This window comes from Balaenoptera ricei, chromosome 8, assembly GCF_028023285.1.
Source record: "Balaenoptera ricei isolate mBalRic1 chromosome 8, mBalRic1.hap2, whole genome shotgun sequence".
Lineage (NCBI taxonomy): Eukaryota > Metazoa > Chordata > Mammalia > Artiodactyla > Balaenopteridae > Balaenoptera > Balaenoptera ricei.
The window spans coordinates 69,928,425-69,953,688 of record NC_082646.1 but is presented as its reverse complement, the minus strand read 5'-3'; the positions used below and the strand labels follow the sequence as shown (position 1 = coordinate 69,953,688).

General features: G+C 46.5%; 1 protein-coding gene across 1 annotated transcript in view; it reads right to left on the bottom strand.

Annotated features, from left to right (window-relative positions):
* Window positions 1-15,230: 15,230 nt before the first annotated feature.
* The window catches only part of PARVA (parvin alpha), a 186,811-nt gene continuing 176,777 nt past the window's right edge, over window positions 15,231-25,264 (bottom strand). The window contains exon 14 of the mRNA XM_059931151.1: window positions 15,231-17,280. Coding sequence (XP_059787134.1) covers window positions 17,204-17,280 — 77 coding nt within the window. The 3' untranslated portion in view covers window positions 15,231-17,203. The remainder of the gene's footprint in view (window positions 17,281-25,264) is intronic.

Sequence of the window (25,264 nt, the reverse complement as noted above, 5' to 3'; positions counted from 1 at the left end):
ATTTGAACCTGGGCCTTTTAACTACTCCTTTTACATATACCCATTGTCTCCTGAGGAAGTTGGTGCCAACTGTGGTGGCCACTTAAATTTAAACTCAAGTTTGAACTCTGGGTCTCCAGACTGGCTCTGTGAGCTTCCACAAACTTTTCTGTCCCAGGTGCCCTTCTCAGTCCTTCCTTCTAGTGGTTTTATTTGCTGAGAATCCTAGGCTCTGACTGCTGAACAGGACTTCAGAAGTGCCCCAGTCCCCCACCTGCCCGATCCTCACAGCCTCCTTGGAGGTTAGCAGGACAGATATGGTTTCCTCCTTTTTTGGATGAGGAAATGTTTTCAGAGAGGATGTGCTGGATCGTCTCTGTTTGCCCCTCCAGGTCTGCTTCTAAGCTTTGTTCACGCTTCTCTGTGCCCCCAGGAGACTGCAACAGCTGGGCTCCCCTGGCCTCCGGCAGGAGACTCGAGGGCCAGAGGAGAAAGTGGGGGTGTTCAGCTGCCTGCTCCTCCCTGCCTGGTCTTGGTTTGGCAGCAGTGAGTAGGTTCCTCCACCAAAAGCCACGGCTCCTGTCTGGCGGCCCTTTCTTGCAGCTATAGATTTTGTTGGGTCCCTGTAAGGGCCCCTACTCCTGCCCCTGGCGTGGTACCAGGTCCCCAGTGTTGCTGTCTCCAGCACTTCATTGTCCCTCCTTGCTCCCTCAGCCCTGCCCCCAGCTTTGAAAACAGTGACTTCATTAAACTCTCACTCCTGCTGAGTGCCCCGTGCATTTTCTGCAGGGACTCACCTGAGACAGAGGTGCCGCGACTTGCCCAAGGTCTCCCAGCATCTCAGGGGTGGAGCTGGCTCTTGAACACGGGTCTCAGGACTCCTTGCCTGATGACACATCTCACGTGTTACCTGGACTGGCCCTGCTCTGCAGCCCCAATGCTTCTGTACCAGGCTGAGCACCTTTATAGCTCGTGTCTTGTATGCATTCCTGGGGTACACCCCTGCCTACCCTGGGTCACTTTTCAGGGACTGATTACTCTTGGCTTTTCTCAGGCAAACGTTGCTGAGTGCATGAGCACCTCTGGGTCCAGGACCCCTTATTTCTTGCCCTGGCTGGCCCCACCTCTCCAGCACTCTCATTGCTGATCCAGATGCAGTTCAGTCCTTGGGCCTAGAGGTCAGGGCCCAGCCCTGAGACCTTGTGTGGCCTGGGGCTCGGCCCTGAACTCCAGGGATTTCCCTGAAGCTCCCAGTCTGCCAAGCTCCTGGTCACTAGCTGGGTAGGTGGCCAGAATCTCCGCCCTCTGCCTGATGTTGGATATTGGACACCACGTCTGCCTGTGGGGCTGGCCCTTCCCAGGTCCACCCTGTCTGAACCTTGTCTGAGCTTCAGCAGCCGTATAGTGCCGCCTCCTCTGACCACCCTCCATCGTCAGCCTCCAACACCCTCCATCGGTGGCCGAGTGCTGGGAATGCTATCCCTTTGAGGAGACCACAACCAGTGGCCAGATTTGGGGGCACAGATACTGACATCCCTACCCCTAACCCCTGGGGAAGGGAGCCAAGGCTGGGCATGATGTCAGGACCTCAGTCAAGCGGGTTGGACTCATGATCGGCAGTACTTTCTTTGGGAAATACGAGAGCCAGGAAAGGAAACTGGGGCAGAAACGCAGGTGTGTTGGGGAACGGCGAGAGGCCGCTGCTCAGACTCGCAGCCTCTTAGGCCTCAGCCACTCAGGCTCATAGGCGTGAGGAAGGTAACATCGCTGGGGCGCTGAGGGGCCCTCTGTGGGCTCAGGGCCTGAAAGGAGACTGACCTTGCAGGTAGAGGCCGCATGGCCTGAGGTGCACAGGGTCGGGGTGTGTGTGTACATGCAGGAGCGGTGCAGGGGCGCCCACAGGAACTGGTGGGCCTGCCCCTGGTTTTCTGGCCATTTCCCTTTCTTGCCTGTGCAGAGGTAAGCCTTCCCTTTTCTCTCCTGGCTGGTTTGTCAGGAGGCTTTTATCCTCCCCCCCTTCCCCGTTGTACATCGTCTTGGACATACAGCCTGCTGCCTCCTCAATGAGGCATGTCCTGAGTCACAGCAATTCTGACTCAGCCTAGTGTATAGAGCACGAGTGTGACACATTTCTGTCACCTTTGGGGACATCCCTGGGGAGCAGCAGGGGATTTGGCTTAACTCCTGATTCTGCAAGCTCTGGCATTCCTGGGGTGGAAGGCCAACCTGACAGGGCTGCCCTGAGGAGTAAGTGGGAACTTGATCTGCAAAAGGAGTGACTACACGTGGGCCACATTCAGGTCAGGACCCGCCGAGGCCTGGAGCACAGCCTCGTCCACAAAGCGCCTCCCCGGGCCATCCTCACCCAGAGGCAGCAGGGGACGGGACCCACGAGGGTCTCGTATGTGTCATAAACAACCCATTTTCTCCCAAAGAGCTAGCGGCACTGTGACTCGTGCACAGAATCCGGGCTGGGGAGTCGTGCAGACCTGGGTTGGAATTTGGCTCCACCATCTCCAAGCCATGCAACCTCAGGCAACTCATTTATAACATCTGTGAAAAGTGAAGATGATGACATGTCCCTCACAGGGGTGCTGTGAAGATTAGGGGAAATGCTTATATACAGAGTAGGTATTCAAATGTATGGTCAGGCCGCTCAAGATGGCTGTTCTCTTGCTCTTTGTACATCCCCTGCTTGACCTACCCTTGCTTCACCTCCGCCCTACTGACATGAACGTGCTTGCTCCCTGCCCCTTTGGCCAGAACAGCTGCACCTGCGAGTTTATTAAAGGAAAACATCTGCTCTCCTGATGGTCATTAACCTGAGGGGCTGTGAGGGGCGTGCCCCTGCTGCTGGTTTCCCTGGTAGCCAATGAGCCAACCCAATGTTAATTCCCCCTATAAACAGTAGCCTCCATCTCCCCTGGGTGGCGAAGAGTGCTGTTACGTCTTCCCCGCTATCTGGCGCACATGGTGGGGTGTTGCTTTAGATATGTAAGATCTCCCTATCCGTTAAACCATTGATGGCTCTGTCGCTGTCTCTGGGCCAGTTAATTGTGTTGCGGCTGGGCAACTACAAGCCTTGCAGGCCTGTGGGGTGTAGCCCCACATCAAACATGTCAGGAATTTTAGTATCATCCCACAAAGGTGGAGGGCAATGGGGTCAAATGCCCCTGGGGCCAGCTTTGCCACCAGTCAGCTCTGCAGCCTCGGGCAGGCTGTTTCCACGGGTGGGATGGTGGGGCTGGTGAGATTATGTCTCGGGGCTCCCAGCATCCAGACCCCATGACTCTTCCTTCCCTTTCCAGGCTCTACATTTCAGCTTCCTGGGAAGCAGGCTCTGAGATGGAGGTTTGCCAACACCAGGCAGACAGGGGAGTGGGGAACAAGATCCACCTGTCGGGAGCACTGATCACAGGGCCAACAGCCGTGAGGGTTGGCAGGAGCCGGCGGGAGGAAAGGTGAACGCTGAGGCAGCCGCAACTCTCACCAGGAGCTCCGAAGCCGGGCCGGCTGCGCAGAGAGGTCCTGGACAGAAACAAGGTACTGGCCTTGGTGCCCACGTGGACCGGTGATTGGGTCTCCAGGGGAGGCCGTGTAGACTTGGACCCAGCCGCCTCCTTGGCTGAGGCCGTTGGCGTGTGGGAGACAGCTATGGCGGGAGGGGGACGGAGGAGTTACGGGGGAATGAGAGCTTGGGTCCTAAGGGGAATCTGGGTGGGCACCCTAGCCTCCACAGTGAAACCCTTCCCACCTCCAGACTTTTCTTTCCTTTTACATATTTATTATATTTATTTGGCTGTGCCAGGTCTTAGTTGCGGCACATAGGATCTTCATTGCCCTGTGCGGGATCTTCCTTGCTGCATGCGAACTCTTAGTTGCGGCATGCATGAGGGATCTAGTTCCCTGACCAGGGATCGAGCCCGGGCCCCCTGCACTGGGAGCGCGGAGTCTCAACCACTGGACCACCAGGGAAGTCCCCCTCCAGACTTTTCTAGAGGAGAGACTTGGTCTGCTGGCTTCTTTGTCTCAAGCCTGGCCTTCCCTAGCGGAGGAAAATCTGTGTCTGTCCATGAACACTTGCCCTCTGCCCGGGGCTGCCAGAAATTCTGAAGGCAAAAGCTGAGGAATTTGAAGCATTTATGACTTAGCGGGATTGTTCCCAAACTGCAGGCTTCTCTATAAAGAGCCTTCTGGATTTCATTGTGGTTGCTTCTCAGCTCTTAGAACCTGGCCAAGGGCTCCCTGGGTCTCACTTTTCAGGCTGCCCTCTGGCTGCAGGGTCTGCAGGTCTCTGCAAGGTTGGCTGGGTAACACATGGGTGTTTGCAAACCTTGTTGCCTGCCCAGAGGTAAAAAGCACAGAAGCTGGGGGCAGACGGTTCTAAAGGGTCATCTTATCCATACCACTTAACCTCCCTGGGTTTGTTGGCTCATCTCCCACGTGGCTTGGTGCTACCCTCAGAACCCGGGGTAGTGGCTTTTCCAGAGGAGAACAATAGTTCCACCTGAGCAGAACAACGTGCTTTCTTCTAGTAGATGTTTCCTTCTCTCAAGTGTGAATGGTAGTTACTATCTTCTGATAGATTCTGCCTTCTGCCCCTACTCCCAGTTGCAGCTAATTGGCCCAGGAGTAGGTATCTGAGCTAAACAGGGCCAGTGATTAGCATTCAGGCACCTATTTGGAGACTTGTGTTGGTATCCAAGTTATAAACTCTGTGCAGCATTGCAATGGCAAAGAGCTTTCCTTTCCTACCTCCCTCCCACTCCACTGCAGACATCGCTGGTCAATCTAAGGAGGAAGAGTGCTGGATTGATTAGTAATGTCTGCCGTAGGTATGTGAGGGGCAGAGTGAGCATGCTGCTTTTGGCCTACCCTGGTCTTCTGCTTGTAGGAATAACAATAGTAAGAACTTCACATCCACCTTGGCGCTCTCGGCTTCACCGAATGTCCGTAGCTACACTCATTCAGTCGTCCTGACAAGCACTGGGTTATAGAATGGTCCTGCTGGGTCTGGGATGGTTACTCTCATAGTTGAAACACAGCCTCAGAAGGGAGGCCTGAAGAGGGTGAGGTGAGAAGGAGACACCTTCTGAGTCAGGCAAGCAGAACCAAGCCCAATACTCAATGTGTGACAACCCCCCTTTACATCTCACTGCAGAAAAAGAGGCTCAAAGAGGTAAAGGGACTTACCCAGTGACACACAGCTAGCAAGTGCAGGGCTTGAATCCAGGTCCTTTGCTCTAAACAGAAGTTTTCAGGGGTTCTGGCTGCACCTAGTGCTTGTGCCCTCTCTCCTGGGTTTGTCCTGGTTCGTGTAAGTTGACTCCCTGACCCATCGGGAAAATCTATCTAAGAGGAGGAGAAGATGGCTGCTGTGTGTGGCTTTCTTTGTCCCCTAGAAATCCATTCTGAAATGTGATCTCATAGAGTTATTGTAAATATGCATCTGTGTGGCACCTTTAACTTTCTGAACTGCATTTATGTGGGCGGAGACCAGTGTGAGTAATCCTGGGTCGTGAGTGGAGGAAGCAGAGACTTTCGGTGGAGCCGTTCACACATGGACTCAGGCCCTGCCAGCAGAGCCGTGTGCTCTAGGCAGGGAGGCTGGGCTGGGCCTGGACCGTGAGCCAGGACGGCTGTCATCACATTTCTTCAGTTCCCCACTGCTGGGTCCTGGGTCCACTGATATGCCCAGCCAGATGCGGGAGCCAACTCCCTGACTGGGGTAATTTGGGGAGGAAGATTGGAGAGGGTGTGGATAGGGTTCGCAGGCAGGCAGCAGCTCACCAAGCCCTGGAAAGGTTTGGTCGTTAAAGACCCCGTGTCTCGTTAGAGCACCTGGGCACTGTAATGGCAGCGCCCTCTTCCCTGGCTCTCTTGTCCACCTCACGGGCTTAGGCTCCTGCCTTGACCCCCGCCCTACATCGCCATTCCCCAGTGGTGCTCAGAAGGCTGGTTGGTCAGCCCCCCTCTGTGTTCTCAAGCCTTGCTTGCTGCCTGGGCTCAGCCCTACCTGCTGGAGTCCTCTTCCCCATCACTCCCTCCCCGTACACCTGCCTGAACTGGGTGGAGCCTGTGTGAGCCTCCCCTGTGGGACCTCAGCAGGTCTGGCTGGTTGCCCTGGGCCCAGCAGTGGTCAGCTGCCCCAGCCTGCCCAGACCCAGGCCCTTCCCCTCCCTCCAGCCACGTGCCTTGTGCTCAGCCTGTCTCCTGCTTTCTGCCCAAAGTCGCACAGCCCCCTGAATCCCCACTCCAGGGAAGTGACAGGCCATGTCTTTGCTGCAAAGGAAGTAAGCCTCCTTCAGGCATTTATACTTGCACCCCTTCCCAGAGCGTCCCAATAACCAAGTGTTTGGCAGAAAAGACACGGAACATACCCTCGAAAGAACACCTTTGGAGTTTTGTTAAACCTTTCTTCATCCAATTACAGAGTTTCTTGCAGTCAGTTAAGGAAAGCCCTACCATTCCCCCTCTGCCAATCAAATAACGAAATACATAAAATAAAGTCAAGAAGAAACATAGCATTTAAGACGTTAAAAGGAACACTGTCCCACAGTTAAAGTCAAACCCCACTGGCATTGCTCTTGACCCCCGTCTCCAGCTCGTGTGCCCTGGGTTGGCCAGGATTATAAGAACATGGAGGCAGCAGGGAATTGTGGAGAGAATGGAGACTTCAGAGTACGACAGAGCTGGGTTTGAGTCCCAGCTGGTGAACCTCTGTGGACCTCTGTTTTCTCTTCTGTAAAATAAGGATAACAATAGCACTTACCTGAGAGGTTGCTGAGATGTCTGTAGGAGCCAACCCTGTGCCTGGCACATGGTTGGAGTCCAACAAGAGTTAGTTAAGTCTTTGCTTTACCACTGCAATCATCACTGAATCATGGCCTCCTGAGCAGAAAGTGGCTTGGAGCTGAGCCTTCCCAAGAGGGAGCATCTGTCCCTTGGCAGCACTCTTGGCTATGGCAAAGCACAGGTTATGTACGACACAAGCAAAGGGGGTCTGGTCCCAGAGATAAAGGGATTAGCAGGTTCCTAGCAGAGATGGCAGCTGGAGGGGGTCAAGACTGAGCAGAAGCATGGGAGACGCAGCCCAGTTCCACGTGGGGTCTGGAACGTATACATATCGGGACGAGGCATGTCTGTTTTGTTCTCTGTAGTGTTTTGTGCCTAGAACAGTGTCTGGCAGCATAGGTAATGTCTAAATATTTATTGAACAAAGAGTAAATGAATGAACGACAACCTTATCAGTCAGAGCCTGGTTGTTTCAGGAATTCCATTGAAAAACAAGGCAAAGGAGAACAGCTGCAGGCAGGAAACAAAGGTTCTCTGGCAACAGATGGTTCTGTCTGGATGCAAAGAGTTAGCGATTGCTCAGGTGGCAAAGAAACAGATTCTGGGGGCCTTGAGTAGGCAAAGGGATTCTGGTCTATGGACGGTGAGAGCCGCTAATGGTTCTGAGTTCATGAAGTTAGAACCTGAACTCTGGGGCCAGGCTGCCCGGGCTCAAAGCCCAGCTCTGTCACTGACAAGGCATATGACCTGTGTCAAGTCACTAATTCTCTCTGCATCTTCATTTTTTCTTCTGTAAAATAAGGATGATAGTGGTACCTACCTCCTAGGGTTGTTGAGAGGATTAAATGAGATTTACATGTGTAAAGTGCATACTGTAAGTTCTCAAGAAGCACCACCGTTAGTGTTATTTGATAGGGTTGTGAGATAATCTGAGCTGTGCTTCAAGACATTTAAGCAGGGAACATGTGAAGGATGGATTAGCCCAAAGGGAAACTAGTTCAGAGGCCATTGTGGTGTCCAGGCATGAGAGGATGAGGTCTAAGTCAGGGAAATCATTGGGTGCCTGAAGAGGAGGGAATCAATGCAAAACAGGTGGTTCATGAAGAGGCAGTCAGTAGAACTGACTGGCTGCAGTAGGGTGGGGAGCAGAAAATTCAGGACACATGCATCTGAGAGTGAGGATGCCTGGAAAGGAGAAAGCACCTCTGGAAGAGACAAGGGATGTTTAAAGAAGAAGCCGGTGTAGGGAGGATAAAAATTCAGTTTGGGGTGTGCCAAGTTGGACTTGGGGTACCCCATTCAAAAGGAGATATTGTCAAGCTGGAAATGCCCAATTGGCCGGGTGAGACGTTGGGGCCAGGGGAGAGCAGGCGGCAGTAGATGCCAGGGAGAGATGTAAGGAGAGAAGTATGGAGCACGCCCCCAGGCGGCATTCACATTTGGGGGCTGGGGAACGGAAGAGCGTACCTAGGAGCAAATAGAGCAGCAGCCGGAGGCTGGGAGGGAAGCAGAAGAATGCAGTGCCTCTGAAACCTTGGCTGCCGAGTTCCTGGAAGGAAACGAGGGACAATAAGGTCAGATGCTGCACGGCCTGGGAAATAAGGGCTGGCTCAGCCCAGTGGGTGGAGAGCTGACTACTCAGAGAGCAATTTCAGCTTCTGGAAAACTAGTGGTAGGTTTTAGGGATTCATAAAAGAAAGGGAGGAAATGGAATCAGTATGGATCTGTGTACTTCCAGGAGAATGTCTTAAGGAAAAGATCAACAGGGAAAAAGATGGGATTGCAGGGAGGAGTGGCTCAAATATCAATACAAGTTTTTGTCATCCTAGAAATATGCATGGTTTGGAGTAAAAGTCAAGATGCTGGAGGAGGAGGGAGGCTAGAGTTTGGAGGAGGAGGAGGGAGCTGGTCCTGGATGAGGCAGGTGGAGGAAGGGACAGCCCAGGGATCGAGGTGGGAAGAAGCAAGAGGCAGCAAGAAGAGAAGCTGAGATTTTGTGGAAAGAACAGGAAGCAAACAGCTTTGATTTTTTGGTGAAGGAAGGGCTGAAGACATAAATGGGGAGGAAGTGGGAGAAGTGGCATGGGGAAAATGTAGGGCACAGGTGCTTGTAAAGGTGAAGGCAATTCACGAGAAATGAGAGAGGACTTGCAGAAGCCAGGGAGCACCCAATGGCAACTGAAGATGTGCCCAAGATGACCGAGTGGTCATCTGGTGGTGTCCACACTGTGACTTTCTGCAGCAATTCTGTGCTGGGGAATAAGACTAGAGATGCCTAACGGTGGGGCTGAATGAAGGGAGATTTGTAGAGGCAATGGAGCTTTGAGTGCAATGACAGAGTCAAAACATCTGGCAATGGAGCCCAGGCTGGACTTTGAGGTCCTTGCTGGCTAGTTGGAATCTGTGGAACAAAGACAGTGATTTCCCAGCAACAAGCAAGAACTTTAAAAAACTATTCCTAAGTCTCCATTTGGCTTTAGGGTGAGTTGTGTGGTTTTTGAAGCACCAAATCTGTATGGAACATGAAATTGCTGATCCTGGGGGCAAATGCCACTGAAGATTACATGGCAGCTGGAGCTGGGGTATTTTCTGGGAGAATCTAACTAGGGACCCTCAAAGGTATCTGGCCTGTCTCATCATGTCACTGAATTATTTCAAATGAACTGCATCTGTCACCCCCATTAGGATGGAAGATTCCATTTGGGAAGGGACCCTGTAATTTCTGATCCCATTCTGTGCATAGAATGGGCCTGGACCCAGAACAGGCATTCCACAAATATTCCCTGACTTGATTGCATTCTGATCATGTGCAGTTTGGGGCCTTGCCAAAGGAGTTGACTGGGAGTCTTCTTGTCCCACGGTGTTCGGTGTTTAGGTCATCAATGCTAGGGCAGGACTGTGCTGCCATGGGTGGGAACACTTCATGTAGGAATTGGAATTATCATGAAAAGAACAGGAGAGAAAGCTCTGTATCTTATTGGAAAATCACACCAAAGGTATGCAGGTCAGAAAGCCATTTATTCCATAAGTGAAGACACGTGAATAGGTAAATTTTATAAACTAAAATAATCTGGCAGGTCCCCTATTAGAGCGGTTGCTGGTAAGCTTGGTCTCTCACAGGCGATGGCAACCTTAGTCATGGGTCTGGACTGCATGCAATTCCAATGCAGATAGTAGGACATTATGGGAATTAGCTGGAGAACCAACGATGCAGGAAGTATAGGCTCAGGTACTGTATAGAGGATGCAACCACCCCCTGCCCCCAAGTGTGCTGCATCATCTAGAGACTCACAACGTGGAGGAGGTGAGGGGTACATGGCCTCAGTAACCTAGCTTAGCACATTTTCACTGGTCACCGTCTTATTATCCATTATTTCAAGCCAAATGTCCCCAGTTCTATGAGAATTTGTATTCTCCAATACCATGGCAAATAAGGAAAGATGGGATAGCCTCTGAAGCTCGAGTGAAAAAAGCCTTCCAGGAGCTGCTTTTCAGAGACACTGGCAAATGTTTGCCAAGGGCAGGCGGTGAGGCCATTGTCAGTGCTTCCAGGAAGACATACAAGAGCCTGAGTGTCGTGCAGTCCTAACCCTGGCTCCCAGACTGAGCAAACGTGTAGCAGATTAAATATTTTTCTATTGTCCTGTCCACCTCAATAAAACAGGGCACTCTTTAAAGCAGTTGCCTTAATGATGTTTGTGTGTCTTGGAATGCCACCCAGGGCGAACAAATCACATCTGAAGATGTGAAAACATGAAAATCGATAACAAGAAATGAAAAGTTCATTTCACTGATAAAACATCATTTATCTTAATCATTGGGGCTTCTCAGAATTTCCTAAGTGCCCTTTGAAATGCCAGCATCAAGGCTATTGCCCTTGTGTTTGCAGAAGGCCTAGGGGAGTCGAGGCAAGGATACCGATTGCTCGGGGAGGGAGCCTGCCAAGGAGAATCTGCATCCTTCTGGGGCAGGCACCCACTGGACTGGTTTCCAACCAAGGAGCTCCCAAGCAGGGGTTTCCTGGGATATTTCTGGTATTTCAAAACTCCCAGTGAAAATAAAATAATATACTACCTTCCTATGAAAGATATTTCACAAGACCCTAACTGTGAAGCGTATGTGACCCACTTTTGATAGGCTTTATGTAATATAACAATAGTAGTTCACACTGATTAATATGAATTGGGAAAATGAAATTATTATTCCACCTTCAGGAACCCTATACCTTGCCCTGCCCCCAGGCTAGATGACAGCATTCCCACTCCCCGCATTGAATCCATACAGGGATAAAATAGCACAGGTCCTCTGGTGAGAAGGTTGGAGGCCCTGGTCCCCAGGGATCAGCTTTCTGGCTGGTAGTCCTCTCCTTTCCTTTGCTTTACATATGCAGCCTCGTCCAGCCTTCTGGTTCCCTTAGCTCTTCTCAAAGGACCCAAATGTAGAGAGGATGGAGATGGCCTAAGAGCTGCCCTCCCAGCAGGAGGTGGAGTATTAGGAGCGCCCAGCAGGCCTTGCCTTTGGATAGCACACCCAGGCTTCCTGCACATGCTTGAGGCCAGATTAGCTGGTGGGGCGGGGAAGAAACTGGAGCTCCTCTCCTGGTCTCCTTTGCTCTCCAGCCATGACCACGGTATGGAGATGGGAAGGGCAGTCTCAGGCCTCCATATTGCTGACGTAGCTCTCTCCAGAGTTTTCCCACATAGTGGCCAGAAGGCTTTTTAACACACATTGTGTCCCATTTCTCCTATGATAAAATCTGTAATCCTCTGATCTGACACCTCTTCTCCCGGCTCACTCTTTGTAGTCTAGCCATCCTGGCTTTCTACCAGCTCCTCCAGGGAACCTAGTCTTCTCCTAGCTGGGACCCTTCCCTTAACAGCTCTTTACTCGAGTAGCTCAATGGTTCAGGTGTCACTTTAAAACATCACTTTGCCAGAGACCTCTCTAGACCTCAAAATCTAAATGAGATCTCCTTCAGAGTTTTTTGTACTTCTTCACAGAAGTCATTCCGATGCTACTCTCTCACTTCGTCCCAGCTTCTCCTCCGGCGTCTTTATTCCTGCCCTGCCACTAGGTTCATCGGTACCATTTGTTTTAGATTCCATATAGGTGCGTTAGCATACGGTGTTTGTCTTCCTCTTTGACTAACTTCACTCTGTATGACAGACTCTAGGTCCATCCACCTCATTACAAATAACGCAATTTCGTTCCCTTCTATGGCCGAGTAATATTCCATTGTATATATGTGCCACATCTTCTTTATCCAGTCATCTGTCGATGGACATTTAGGTTGCTTCCATGTCCTGGCTATTGTAAATAGTGCTGCAATGAACATTGTGTACATGTATCTTTTTTTTTCATGTATCTTTTTGAATTATGGTTTTCTCTGGGTATACGCCCAGTAGTGGGATTGCTGGGTAGTATGGTAGTTCTATTTTTAGCTTTTTAAGGAACCTCCATACTGTTCTCCATAGTGGCTGTATCAATTCACATTCCCACCAATAGTGCAGGAGGGTTCCCTTTTCTCCACACCCTCTCCAGCATTTATTGTTTCTAGATTTTTTGATGATGGCCGTTCTGACTGGTGTGAGGTGACAGCTCGTTGTGGTTTTGGTTTGCATTTCTCTAATGATTAGTGATGTTGAACATCTTTTCATGTGTTTGTTGGCAATCTGTATGTCTAATTTGGAGAAGTGTCTATTTAGGTCTTCTGCCCATTTTTTGATTGGGTTGTTTGTTTCTTGTATTGAGCTGCATGACCTGCTTATATATTTTGGAGATTAATCCTTTGTCAGTTGCTTTATTTGCAAATATTTTCTCCCATTCTGAGGGTTGTCTTTTTGTCTTGTTTATGGTTTCCTTTGCTGTGCAAAAGTTTTTAAGTTTCGTTAGGTCCCATTTGTTTATTTTTGATTTTATTTCCATTACTCTAGGAGGTGGGTCAAAAAGGATCTTGCTGTGATTTATGTCATAGAGTGTTCTGCCTATGTTTTCCTCTAAGAGTTTTATAGTGTCTGGCCTTAACATTTAGGTCTTTAATCCATTCTGAGTTTATTTTTGTGTATAGTGTTAGGAAGTGTTCTAATTTCATTCTTTTACATGGAGCTGTCCAGTTTTCCCAGCATCACTTATTGAAGAGATTGTCTTTTCTCCATTGTATAGTCTTGCCTCCTTTGTCATAGATTAATTAACCATATGTGCATGGGTTTATCTCTGGGCTTCCTATCCTGTTCCATTGATCTATGTTTCTGTTTTTGTGCTGGTACCACATTGTCTTGATTAGTGTAGCTTTGTAGTATAGTCTGAAGTCAGGGAGCCTGATTCCTCCAGCTCCGTTTTTCTTTCTCAAGATTGCTTTGGCTATTCGGGGTCTTTTGTGTTTCCATACAAATTGTAAACTTTTTTGCTCTAGTCCTGTGAAAAATGCCATTGGTAATTTGATAGGGATCACACTGAATCTGTAGATTGCTTTGGGTAGTATAGTCATTTTCACAATGTTGATTCTTCCAATCCAAGAACATGGTATATCTTTCCATCTGTTTGTATTGTCTTTGATTTCTTTCATCCGTGTCTTATAGTTTTCTGCATACAGGTCTTTTGTCTCCTTAGGTAGGTTTATTCCTAGGTATTTTATTCTTTTTGTTGCAATAGTAAATGGTAGTGTTTCCTTAATTTCTCTTTCTATCGTTGTTATTGTATAGGAATGCAAGAGATTTCTGTGCATTAATTTTGTATCCTGTTACTTTACCAAATTCATTAATTAGCTCTAGTAGTTTTCTGGTGGCATCTTTAGGATTTTCTATGTATAGTATCATGTCATCTGCAAACATCAGATTATTTTTGATCAGCCCCTACTTAGGCAGGGAAAAACTGCTTGACCTACTGACTCCATCTAGTCTCATTTTCCAGTGGAAAAATAAATTAGTGATAATGTAGGGGGAGTGGATTATGTATACATTTGCTCTAGCACTGGAGTATGGATGATTCATATTTGAACCACAATGTATACATGTCTGAGAGTCAAGTTATTGGAAAATTACAGCCCCAGAATACTGTTGATGCAAATAAGCTTCAGTATATTCTGTAGGGTTAACCAAGCAACCCACAACAAAATAAACTGATAATGATAAAGCTAAGCTAACTGTAATTCATAATTAAAAAGTACTGAAAGCAGCAATTGCAAATAGCAACCAACTCAAGACAACATTGATGATATCCTGATAGAGTCCTTCTCTCACATTTTGGAAATGTCAGCTCTGTGCCTGCACATGTGAAAGTGGACCTTCCCATAGAGTGGACAGGCAGTGCACAGGCATCAGGCTTATAGCAGGATACTGTGGGGTACTCAGTAAACTTTAGCACTTTCTAAGTCAATTACAAATTAGTAGCCCTACTAATATGTACAAATAAAAGCTTAATCAAACTGTACATCATTCGCCATAATAATCCAAAGGAGGCCTTTAAAAAAATAAATTCAGTTTAGGGCACAGAAGAATGTTTCTGGTAATGCCCTCCCTACCCCCCCACCCCAGTAGGTACCAGTCTTTTTGAAATCACTGTCTAGGCAACATTACCTTCTTCTGGTAGGGCTTTCGTTTTCTAGCTCATGCAGACCAGAGATGTGCATTTGTATTTATAAAGTACTCATATTCTCATTTTAAACTGTAAGAAGTTTTAATACTCAGTGCAGAATAATCTCCAAGATAGAACATTAAGTGAAAAAAGCAATGTGCATGATACTATGTGTAATATGCTATTTATGTTTAAAGAATGATTTTATATGTATGTTTACAAATAATTATATGCTTTATATTGTTGGGGTATCTCTGGAAGTGAATATAAGAAACAGAACAAAATAGTTGCTTCTGGGGACAGGTACTGGCTGCTGGGGGAGGGGAGGGAGATAAAGTAGGTTTTTCACTAGATACCTATTCACACTTTTTAAATGTTGTACCATTTATACATCAAGTATTAAAAAATCAATGAATTTAAATTTAGAAAAGAGGAAAAATGGAAAAAAAGGACCCAGTGAGCCTATAGAGACTTGATCCTTGCCTCAGCTTTTCTTTTTTCTTTTAAAAGAGATGAGGGTTAAGTTTGGCTTATTTGTTTCCTGATGCCTTTTACCCCCCTTCAAAAACATAGTCATGTATTATGCAGAAGTTTCCAGAATCTAAACAAAAAACCTCTAAATGAGATGGCAGCGTTATAAAACCAGGCCCAAGCCCTGGGATTCTGGACTGTGGTGAAGACCTCAGTCTCGAAACACAATTTTCTGATAAATTAGACCTGCTATTAAAAAAGTTTCCGAGTGTTCTGACGTGTCTTCATACAGTATATTTGTAAAATATAAAAAAAGAGTGCTCTTAATAAGGCCACTTGTCCACTGTCCATTTGCAGCTTGAATATAAGCAAAGAACACAAAAAAGGAGACAAAATTCATACAGCAAAGCACGTTTAAATGAATGCATTATTTATTTCATCCTGCCTTAGTATTGCTCAAGGAGACAAAGCAATTATTTATGTTGATTTGCTATCAGGAATTTAAAAGAGAGCAAACAAATATCACAGTATTTAGTGCTTCCTAATGACAAATGAAATATTTCACTAATTATGTAAAAAGAATTATATACTTTTACACAAATTGACACAGAGAGTACATTTTCTTTCTATCCTTAATGCTCATTATGCTGAGTAATACTTCTTTCTTAGAGCAAAATCTCCCCAGAAATAGGTAGTATATCGAAATTGTATGGGTTCTGAGTGACTGCAGCTAGACCATAGAGTAAGAAGTGATGAAAAGCTGGAAAGAATGTTTTGGACATGATGGGAGGCCTCCCTCTGGGTAGTGTAGACAGAGATCACAGTGAATTCCTCAAACTAGGGATGGGCTTTGCGCAGTTGGGCCTAAAGTAGTGACAAAGCAGGCATAGACTTCTGGCGGTGGGGATACAGACTGGTGTCCACTGAGCATACTTAGGAAAATTCTATAATGAAGATATAATATCAGTACAAGTTATTAATTATCCCAAGGGCTTGGTCAACTTATGAGTACGAGTGTTAAGTACCCCAAGCTGCAACCTTCGGTCTAAGGGGGTCCCATGCATACTAAGTGTGCAAGTATTTGCCCCACGCTTCTTGTCCTCCTACTCACCCCCACTTCATCCCCTTTCCTACCCCTCCAGGCCCCGCAGTCTGGGACAACTAGAGCCCTGTATTCCAAATTTGGGTTCACGTAGAAGGGGTCCATGTAACCACAAGCCTGCAGGTAACCCACGCAAGGAAACCACTCAGCTTGGGTCTAAATAACTTACATTTTTCCTCACCTGAATTAGCCAGTAATTGCATGTGGGCAGACTTAGCCAGAAATGGTCTAAATGATCAATTAGAGGGCAAAAAGGAGTTCCTTTCTTTAAGCTCAAGGGTCCCTGTTGAAGAGCCCTATTTCCCAAGCCCTGCTCGCATGGGCCCGCGCCCAGCTCTCTGTGGTGCCTGGGTATATTGTACATTTGCCTAACGATAGTGAATTGAGGACTTATTTTGTAGGAAAATATAGGGTACTTCCATTACATGCAATCAAGCAAGAAGGCTGCAAAATGTGCCACTCCATTAATTTTAAGCAGAATCTACCCCAAATGTCACTCTGAAACCAGAGTAAGGGGTTATTACAAATCTGAAGGAATTAAGAGTAATTTTCATTTGCGAAGGAGTTGAGGGACATGACTCCTGCCACACACACACTATTAATTGGGTGAAATTTGATTTGCCAATTTCAGTGTGAATCACTGAGCCCTGACCTAGCCTGCCTGGTAGTGAGATCAGGGAGCTCCTGTCTTCTTGGAGGGCACAGGTGCACACGTACACACACACACACACACAAGAATAGAATGTGCAGAGACTGTAATGCAACGGGCTGGTTATTAACACATATGTTCTTCAAAGAAGAAAAACAAATGGCAGCTTCTGGCAAGTCATGTAAGCTCTCTGAGCCTCAGTTTCCGTATCTGTAAAAGGGGCTGATAACATCTGCTTCAGTGGGAGTCATGAGTATTCGTGAGTTTGAGTAGCTCAGAGCACTTAGTGTGGTGCCCAGCCCATAGGTTATACAGATTAAATGGTAACTATTATCTTTATTTTCATCTTCTGAGGGTGGGTGGGTGGATGGGCTCTTGTGCCTAAGTTGGTTCCAAATCACACTGAGGGAAATCTGGACCTGGCACCAGGATGGCGACAACCTTCACAAGCCATTGCAGGGTCAGCTTTAGAGCCTGGGAGGTGTGGGTCAGCCCACTGAGTTACTGATCATTTCCTTCCTAATCTCAGTTACCACTATCTCTGGGAATAGAGCAGGCAGGCTTGGGAGAGAGCACAGAGCAAGAGACAGGAATAAGCAGGTTAAGGCGGTTCAGGGGACGGTCCAGTCTGCCCCTCACTCCACGTTCCGGTACTTGGTGAAGAGGTTGTACAACACTCGCAGTGTGGATTTCAGGTCACAGTTGACGATGTCTGCATAGAAAACAAAAAAACACACATTGCTTCAGTGGTGCCACATGGCCCCAAACTGGCATCGGGTGTCCTCTTCCTTCTGCCCCCCACCACATGGTCCTGGGGAGGGTGCCTCCCCTCTCCCACAGGACATCATTCTGTGCTCCTGCAGAGATAGCTCCCTGTCCTGCTGGGAGAGAAGAGCATCCCCATGAGACAACCAGGGGCAGGTGGGTGTTGAAGGATGGGCAGTGTGTGCAGCAAGAATTCAGAGCAGTGGGCAGCGAGGGGCAGAGGTGCTGGGGCATGGGCGTCTCATCTCTCACTGAAAGAAAGCAGACCCCAGAGCATGTAGTCTTTGCCCTGGAAACAGAATCCCCGGCGAGAGGACCCTGACCCAACTCTGTGCCCTGGGTCTCACCTGTCTCTCGGGGCCCCTCTCCCTCTGCCTTCACCCTGCCCCACAGAGCCAGCCGTGATGGGTGGCAAGGAGGGGAGGGCCTGCAGCTACACTGGGGGACGAGGAGGTGAGTTAGGACTAAGCTGCCTCTCCCTTAAGACGGGTGGGAGGGCCCTTAAAGGGCAGAGGAGCCCACCCGGCAGGGAGTACTCAGTAGATTATGTGTCATCCGAAAGATTAAGGACAGAGCAAGGCGGCCGGGTTTGAGGCTGGGAGCTGGATTATATTTTCAGGAGAGTTCCACCATGGGTCCTGAGCTTTTTTTTTTTTTTTTTTTAATTTTTATTTATTTATTTATTTATTTATGGCTGTGTTGGGTCTTCGTTTCTGTGCGAGGGCTTTCTCTAGTTGTGGCAAGCGGGGGCCACTCTTCATCGCGGTGCGCGGGCCTCTCACTGTCGCGGCCTCTCTTGTTGCGGAGCACAGGCTCCAGATGCGCAGGCTCAGTAATTGTGGCTCACGGGCCGAGTTGCTCTGCGGCATGTGGGATCTTCCCAGACCAGGGCTCGAACCCGTGTCCCCTGCATTGGCAGGCAGATTCTCAACCACTGCGCCACCAGGCAAGCCCCCTGTCCTGAGCTTTTATACAACCATTTCCTTCCGCCCTCACTTCCCCTGACCCCTCCCTCTCTTCCTTCTCTTTACTGGTCACCTCCTCTGGCTGCCCCTCTAACCCTCTGTGGACTCCTCTGCCTTCTCCTCCCCCCCAAGACCCCACCCTGCGCTTGCCCCTCTGCACTCACACCCCTGTGGGAGCGCCTTCCCTGAGGAACTGGCGTAGTGAAAACATAAAGAAAGGAACTCTGCCTACTACTTAGGGATGCAGACTGAGGTAATAGAAGGAAAAGTTTTAAAAAAAAAGAAGGAAAAAGGCAAAAGCCTGATGACTATACAAGTCAGGAAAGTTGAGGTTGAAGATTATGTCCAAAAAGGGCAAGCGGAGGGAAGTCTGGGGAGCTGGGATTGCTGTATCCCTAGAGCTGGGTGCTGGTTACATGGTGGCTCGTTGGATAATATTTCACTAAAGTTATTGGAAAAAAACCCTAACTGTGCGGAAGGTCTGATGAAGTAAATGATGTAAGAGAAAATAATAGAAAATAATAAATGCTCTGGGTTTCAAAGGTGGGAGGCTGAGTCGCTGGGAGGGAAGGGACTGGGGGACAATGTCAGGGCTCCAGCAGCGGCATGGTCAACAGGAACAGGGATCAGCCAAGACCAGCAGAGCGGGAGGCCGGTGGCTCTGGCAGGCTGGGCTGTGGTTCCAGGTCTTAGCCTTGGGACTCTTGCAGTTGTAGCTGCCACAGTCAGGTGTGCCCAGGCCCTAGGCCCCACAAAGATCAGCACCTACTGGGCCATAAGCCAAGGGCCCAGGGCTGGGGAATCTCCTTAGGGCTCCCCAAACCCCTGGGCCCCATCCTGCCTGCCCCCTCCCAGGCCTTATCCCAGTTGTAGACCAACCCTACTCCACCCCTGCTGGGCTCAGACTCTGCTCCAGGCTCTCTTGCCGATAGACCAGGGGATCAGGGACCACCCGTGAGGCCTGGAGCTCAGCTTCCTTTCTGCTCCCATGTTGGTTCGTGAACATATGTGAGCGTCCAGCTTGGACCCTGCCCAGTGGCTGAGCCCTGCTACCTTGCCTTGCTCATGCTGAATCACCCTCTGTCAGGTAGGGTCCTATGCCCTCTGGGCTGATTCCTGTCCTCCCCTGACTGCTTGGTGATGAGTGTTCCTTAAATTCCACCCAAGTCAAAGATTAGGAAGTTACCCTAAGAAGGAACTGCTGGAAAGGCAGACAGGGACAAAGGTGAGCTCACTAAGGGAGTGAGCGTGAAGGGGAAGGTAGGCTGACACTGGGGCCACTGCAGCAGGCTCCTAACTGAGCTCCTCAAAGCCTCTTGCCCTCTCCAGTCCATTCTACCCACTGCAGCTAGACTATTTGGCTTCTGGGTATGGTTGTGCAAGATGCACACTGCACAACTCCAGGGCACATCATTCATATTTCCAAGGTATCATTACCACAGACTACAATATAACTCTGGCCCCAGGGATTGTGCAGGTCACAACTTGTATGCCCATACAGCTATTTCACATAAGATAAAGTCCCGAATCCTAATCCATGGTTTTACAAGGCAAAAGCTGACTCCGGCCCACCCTTCCAGTCTCACTTCATGCCACGTTCCCCCTCATTCACTCTGCACTGGTCACAGGGGCTTCCTTTCACAACGTCCCAATAGGCTGTGATCCTCCATCATCTTGGCCTCTGCACATGCTGTTGCAACATCTAGATTGTTCTTCCCAAGTAGCTGCCTCCTGATCCTCTTGCAGACCTCAGCTCAAAGCACTGCCTCCTGAGTGAAGCCTTGACACCTGGCCTTGGTGAGGGCACCCTGTCTTATGTTCTCAAACCCCCCGCACTCTTCCTTCAGAGCACTCACTCCAGTTCTCAAGCAGTGGTTTGTATCCTTATCTGATGAAATCTGCCTCTGCTCAGAATGTGACCAACGTGACTGCAGAGAGTTGATCTTGTTTTGCTCCAGTGCCGGCCCAGTACCTGGCATGCACAGACCTCAAAAGATATTAATAAATAAATGCATGAATGATTTCCCAGTGTCCTGGAGGCCAAGAAAGAAAATTCCAGAAAGAGGGGATGACCAATAGAGCCACATGCTCCCAAGAGGGTGAAGAGGGTAAGGGCTGGCAAGAGTTCCCAGGGGACATGGTCCTGCTGGTGGCTTGGGAGACAGCAAGGCCATGTGCAGGTGGTGGCAAGGTGTTAACAGCAGAATGGGCAGATGAGAGGTGGAGGCAATGGGCACGGGTGCAAAGGATGAACTTGGGAGCCTGAGGAAGGAGAGCTATGGATGGAGGCGGGAGGATTTGTTGTTCCCTTTTAAAGACAGGGGAGTTCTAAGATTACTAGAGAAAGAAAATGTCCAATATGGGAGAATGTTTCAAAATGACCATTTAATTTACTCCAATTTATTTCTTTTTCCTTTTATTGCAGTATAGTTGATTTACAGTGTTATATTAGTTTCAGGTATACAACACAGTGATTCAATATTTTTATAGATTTTACTCCATTTAAAGTTATTATAAAACAATGGCTATATTTTCCTATGCTGTACAGTATATCCTTGTTGCTTATTTATTTTAGGCATAGTAGTTTGTTAATCCCCTACCACTATCTTTCCTCTCCCTCCTTCCCTTTCCCCACTGGTAATCACTAGTTTGTTCTCATGTCTGTGAGTCTCTGTTTTGTTATATTCATCTGTTTTATTTTTTAGATTCCACATATAAGTGAAATCATATAGTATTTGTCTTTCTCTGGCTTATTTCACTAAGCATAATATTCTCTAGGTCCATCCACATTGCTGCAAATGGCACTATTTCATTCTTTTTTATGGCTGAGTAGTATTCCATATTATATATATACCACATCATCTTCTTAATCTTAATCCATTCATCTGTTGATGAGCACTTGGGTTGCTTCCATGTCTTGGCTATTGTAAATAGTGCTGCTGTGAACATCAGGGTGCCATGTATCTTTTTGAATTAGTTTTCATCTTTTCCAGATATATACCCAGTAGTGGAATTGCTGGATCATATGGCAGTTCTATTTTTAGTTTTTGAGGAAGCTCCATACTGTTTCCATAGTGGTTGCAACAGTTTACATTCCCACCAACAGTGTAGAAGGGTTCTCTTTTCTCCACACCGTCTTCAGCATTTATTATTTGCAGACTTTTTGATGGTAGCCATTCTGACAGGTGTGAGGTGATATCTCATTATTGTTTTGAGTTGCATTTCTCTGATGATTAGTCATGTTGAGCATCTTTTCATGTGCCCGTTGGTCATCTGTACATGTTCTTTGGAAAAATGTCTATTCAGGTTTTCTGCCCTTTTTTTTTTTTTTAAATGAAAGCTTCTTTCTTTATTTATTTATTTTTGGCTGTGTTGGGTCTTCGTTTCTGTGCGAGGGCTTTCTCTAGTTGCGGCAAGTGGGGGCCATTCTTCATCGCGGTGTGCAGGCCTCTCACTGCTGCAGCCTCTCCCGTTGTGGAGCACAAGCTCCAGATGTGCATCTGCCCATTTTTTAATCAGGTTGTTTGACTTTTTGATATTGAGTTGTATGAACTATTTATATATTTTGGAAACTAACCACTTACTGGTAATATCATTTGCAAACATTTTCTCCCATTCAGTAGGTTGTCTTTTCATTTTGTCAATATTTCTTTTGCTGTGCAAGTTTTTAAGTTTAATTAGGTCCCATTTATTTATTTTTGCTTTTATTTCTTTTGTGTTAGGAGAGCGATCCCCCAAAATATTGCTACAACTTATGTCAAAGACTGTTCTGCCTATGTTGTCCTCTAGGAGTTTTATGGTTTCAAGTCTTAAATTTAGGTCTTTAATTCATTTTGAGTTTATTTTTGTATATGATATGAACAAGTGTTCTAATTTCATTCTTTTACATGTAGCTGTCCAGTTTTCCTTGTACCACTTATTGAAGAGACTGTCTTTTTTCCATTGTATATTCTTACCTCCTTTGTTGTAGATTAATTGACCACAAGTGTGTGGGTTTATTTCTGGGCTCTCTATTCTATGCCATTGATCTATGTGTCTGTTTTTGTGCCAGTACCATGCTATTTTGATTACTGTAGCTTTGTAGTATAGTCTAAAGTCAGGGCGAGTGATTCCTCCAGCTTTGTTCTTTTTTCTCGAGATTGCTTTTGCAATTTGGGGTGTTTTGTGGTTACATATACGTTTTAGGATTACTTGTTCTAGTTTTGTGAAAAATGTCATGGGTATTTTGATAGGGATTGTGTTAAATCTGTAGATTGCTTTGGGTAGTATGGACATTTTAACAATATTAATTCTTCCAATCCATGATCATGGGATATCTTTCTATTTCTCTGTATCATCTTCAATTTCCTTCATAAGTGTTTTATGGTTTTCAGATTATAGGACTTTCAACTCCTTAGTTAAGTTTATTCCTAGGTATTCTTATATCCTGCAACTTTACTGAATTCACTTATTAGTTCTAATCGTTTTCTGGTGGAGACTTTAGAGTTTTCAATACATAGTATCATGTCATCTACAAATAGTTACAGTTTTACTTCTTCCCATCTGGTTGGATGCCTTTTATTTCTATTTCTTTTCCGATTGTTATGGTTAGGACTTCCAAACTATGTTAACCAGAAGTGATGAGAATGGGCATCCTTGTCGTGTTCCTGGTTCTAGAGAAAAAGCTTTTACTTTTTCATTGTTGAGTATGGTGTTAGCTGTGAGTTTGTCATAAATCGTCTTTATTATATTGAGATATGTTCCTTCTATAACAACTTTGATGAGAATTTTTGTCATGAATGGATGTTGAATTTTGTCAAATGCCTTTTCTGTGCCTATTGAGATAATCGTGTGATTTTTATCCTTCTTTTTGTTAATGTGATGTATCATATTGATTTGGGGATATTGAACCATCCTTGCATTCCTGGAATAAATCACACTTGATTTTGGGATTTTTATATTGTTGAATTTGGTTTGGTAATATTTTGTTGAGAATTTTTATTTATATTTATCTTAGATATTGGCCTGCAATTTTCTTTCTTTCTTTTTTTTTGTAGTGTCTTTGCCTGATTTTGGTATCAGGGTAATGATGGCCTTGTAGAATGAATTTACAAATGTTCTCTCCTCTTCAATTTTTTTAATAGTTGAGAAGGATGATATCAGTTCTTCCTTTATATGTTTGGTAGAATTTCCCTGTGAAGGTTTCTGGACTTTTGTATGCTGGGAGTTTTTTTCTTTTTGTTTGTTTGTTTGTTTGGTTTTTTAAAATTACAAATTCAATTCAATACTAGTGATCACTCTGTTCAGACTGTTTCTTCCTGATTCAGTCTTGGAAGGTTGTATGTTTCTAGAAATTTGACCATTTCTTCTAGGTTGTCCAATTTTTTGGCATATAACTGTTCATAGTATTATCTTATGATTTTTTTTGTGTCTCTGTGATATTGGTTGTTATTTCTCTTCTTTCATTTCTTATTTTGTTTTTTGGGGTCCTCTCGTTTTTTTTTTTTCCTGATGAGCTTGGGTAAAAATCTGTCAAATTTGTTTATCTTTTCAAAAAACGCCAGCTTTTGGTTTCATTGATATTTGGGGTTTTTAAAAAAATTTATTATTATTATTATTTATTTATTTTTTAAAATTTATTTTTGGCTGTGTTGGGTCTTCGTTGCTGCACGCAGGCTTTCTCTAGTTGCGGCGAGCGGGGGCTATTCTTTGTTGCGGTGCACGGGCTTCTCATTGCAGTGGCTTCTCTCATTGTGGAGCACGGGCTCTAGGCGCATGGGCTTCAGTAGTTGTGGCACGCGGGCTCAGTAGTTGTGGCTCATGGGCTCTAGAGCACAGGCTCAGTAGTTGTGGCACACAAGCTTAGTTGCTCCACGGCATGTGGGATCTTCCCGGACCAGGGATCGAACCCGTGTCCTCTGCATTGGCAGGCGGATTCTCAACCACTGTGCCACCGGGGAAGCCCTGGGTTGTTTTTTTTTTTTGGTCTCTATTTTATTTATTTACTCTCTGATCTTTATTATTTCCTTCCTTCTGCTAACTTTGGGCTTTGTTTGTTCTTCTTCCTCTAATTCCATTAGATGGTCAGTTAGATTGTTTATTAGAGTTTTTTTTTTTTATTTCTTTAAATAGTCGCTTATTGCTATAAGGTTCCCTCTTAGAACAGCTTTTCCTGCATCCCACAGATTTTGGAAAGTTGTGTTTCCATTTTCGTTTGTCTCGAGGTATTTTCTGCTTTCTTCTTTGATTTTTTTCATTGACCCACCGGTTTTTTAAAGTAGAACATTGTTTAGTCTCCATGTGTTCATGCTTTTCCCATTTTTCTTCCTGTAACTGATTTCTAGTTTCATACCATTGTGTTTGGGAAAATGCTTGATATAATTTCTATCCTCTTAAATTTGTTGAGACTTGTTTTGTGGCCTAGCATGTGCTCTATCCTGGAGAACATTCCATGTGCACTTGAAAAAATGTGTATTCTGCTGTTTCTGAGTGGAATGTAGGTATCTATTAGGTCCAACTAATCTAATGTGTCATTTAAGACCACTGTTTCCTTACTGATTTTCTTCTGCTGATCTGTTCATTGATGTAAGTGGGTATTAAAGTCCCCTACTGGGACTTCCCTGGTGGCACAGTGGTTAAGAATACACCTGCCAACGCAGGGGACATGGGCTCGAGCCCTGGTCTGGGAAGATCCCACATGCCGTGCCACAGCTACTGAAGCCTGTGTGCCTAGAGCCCATGCTCCACAACAAGAGAAGCCACTGCAATGAGAAGCCCACGCACTGCAACAAAGAGTAACCACTACTTGCTGCAACTAGAGAAAGCCCGTGTGCAGCAACGAAGACCCAACAGAGCCAAAAAATAAATTTAAAAAAAGTCCCCTACTATTATTGTATTACTGTCAATTTCTCCTGTTATGTCAACGTTTGCTTTATATATTTAAGTGCATATATGTGAGCAAGTGTTTTATCCTCTTCTTGTATTGAT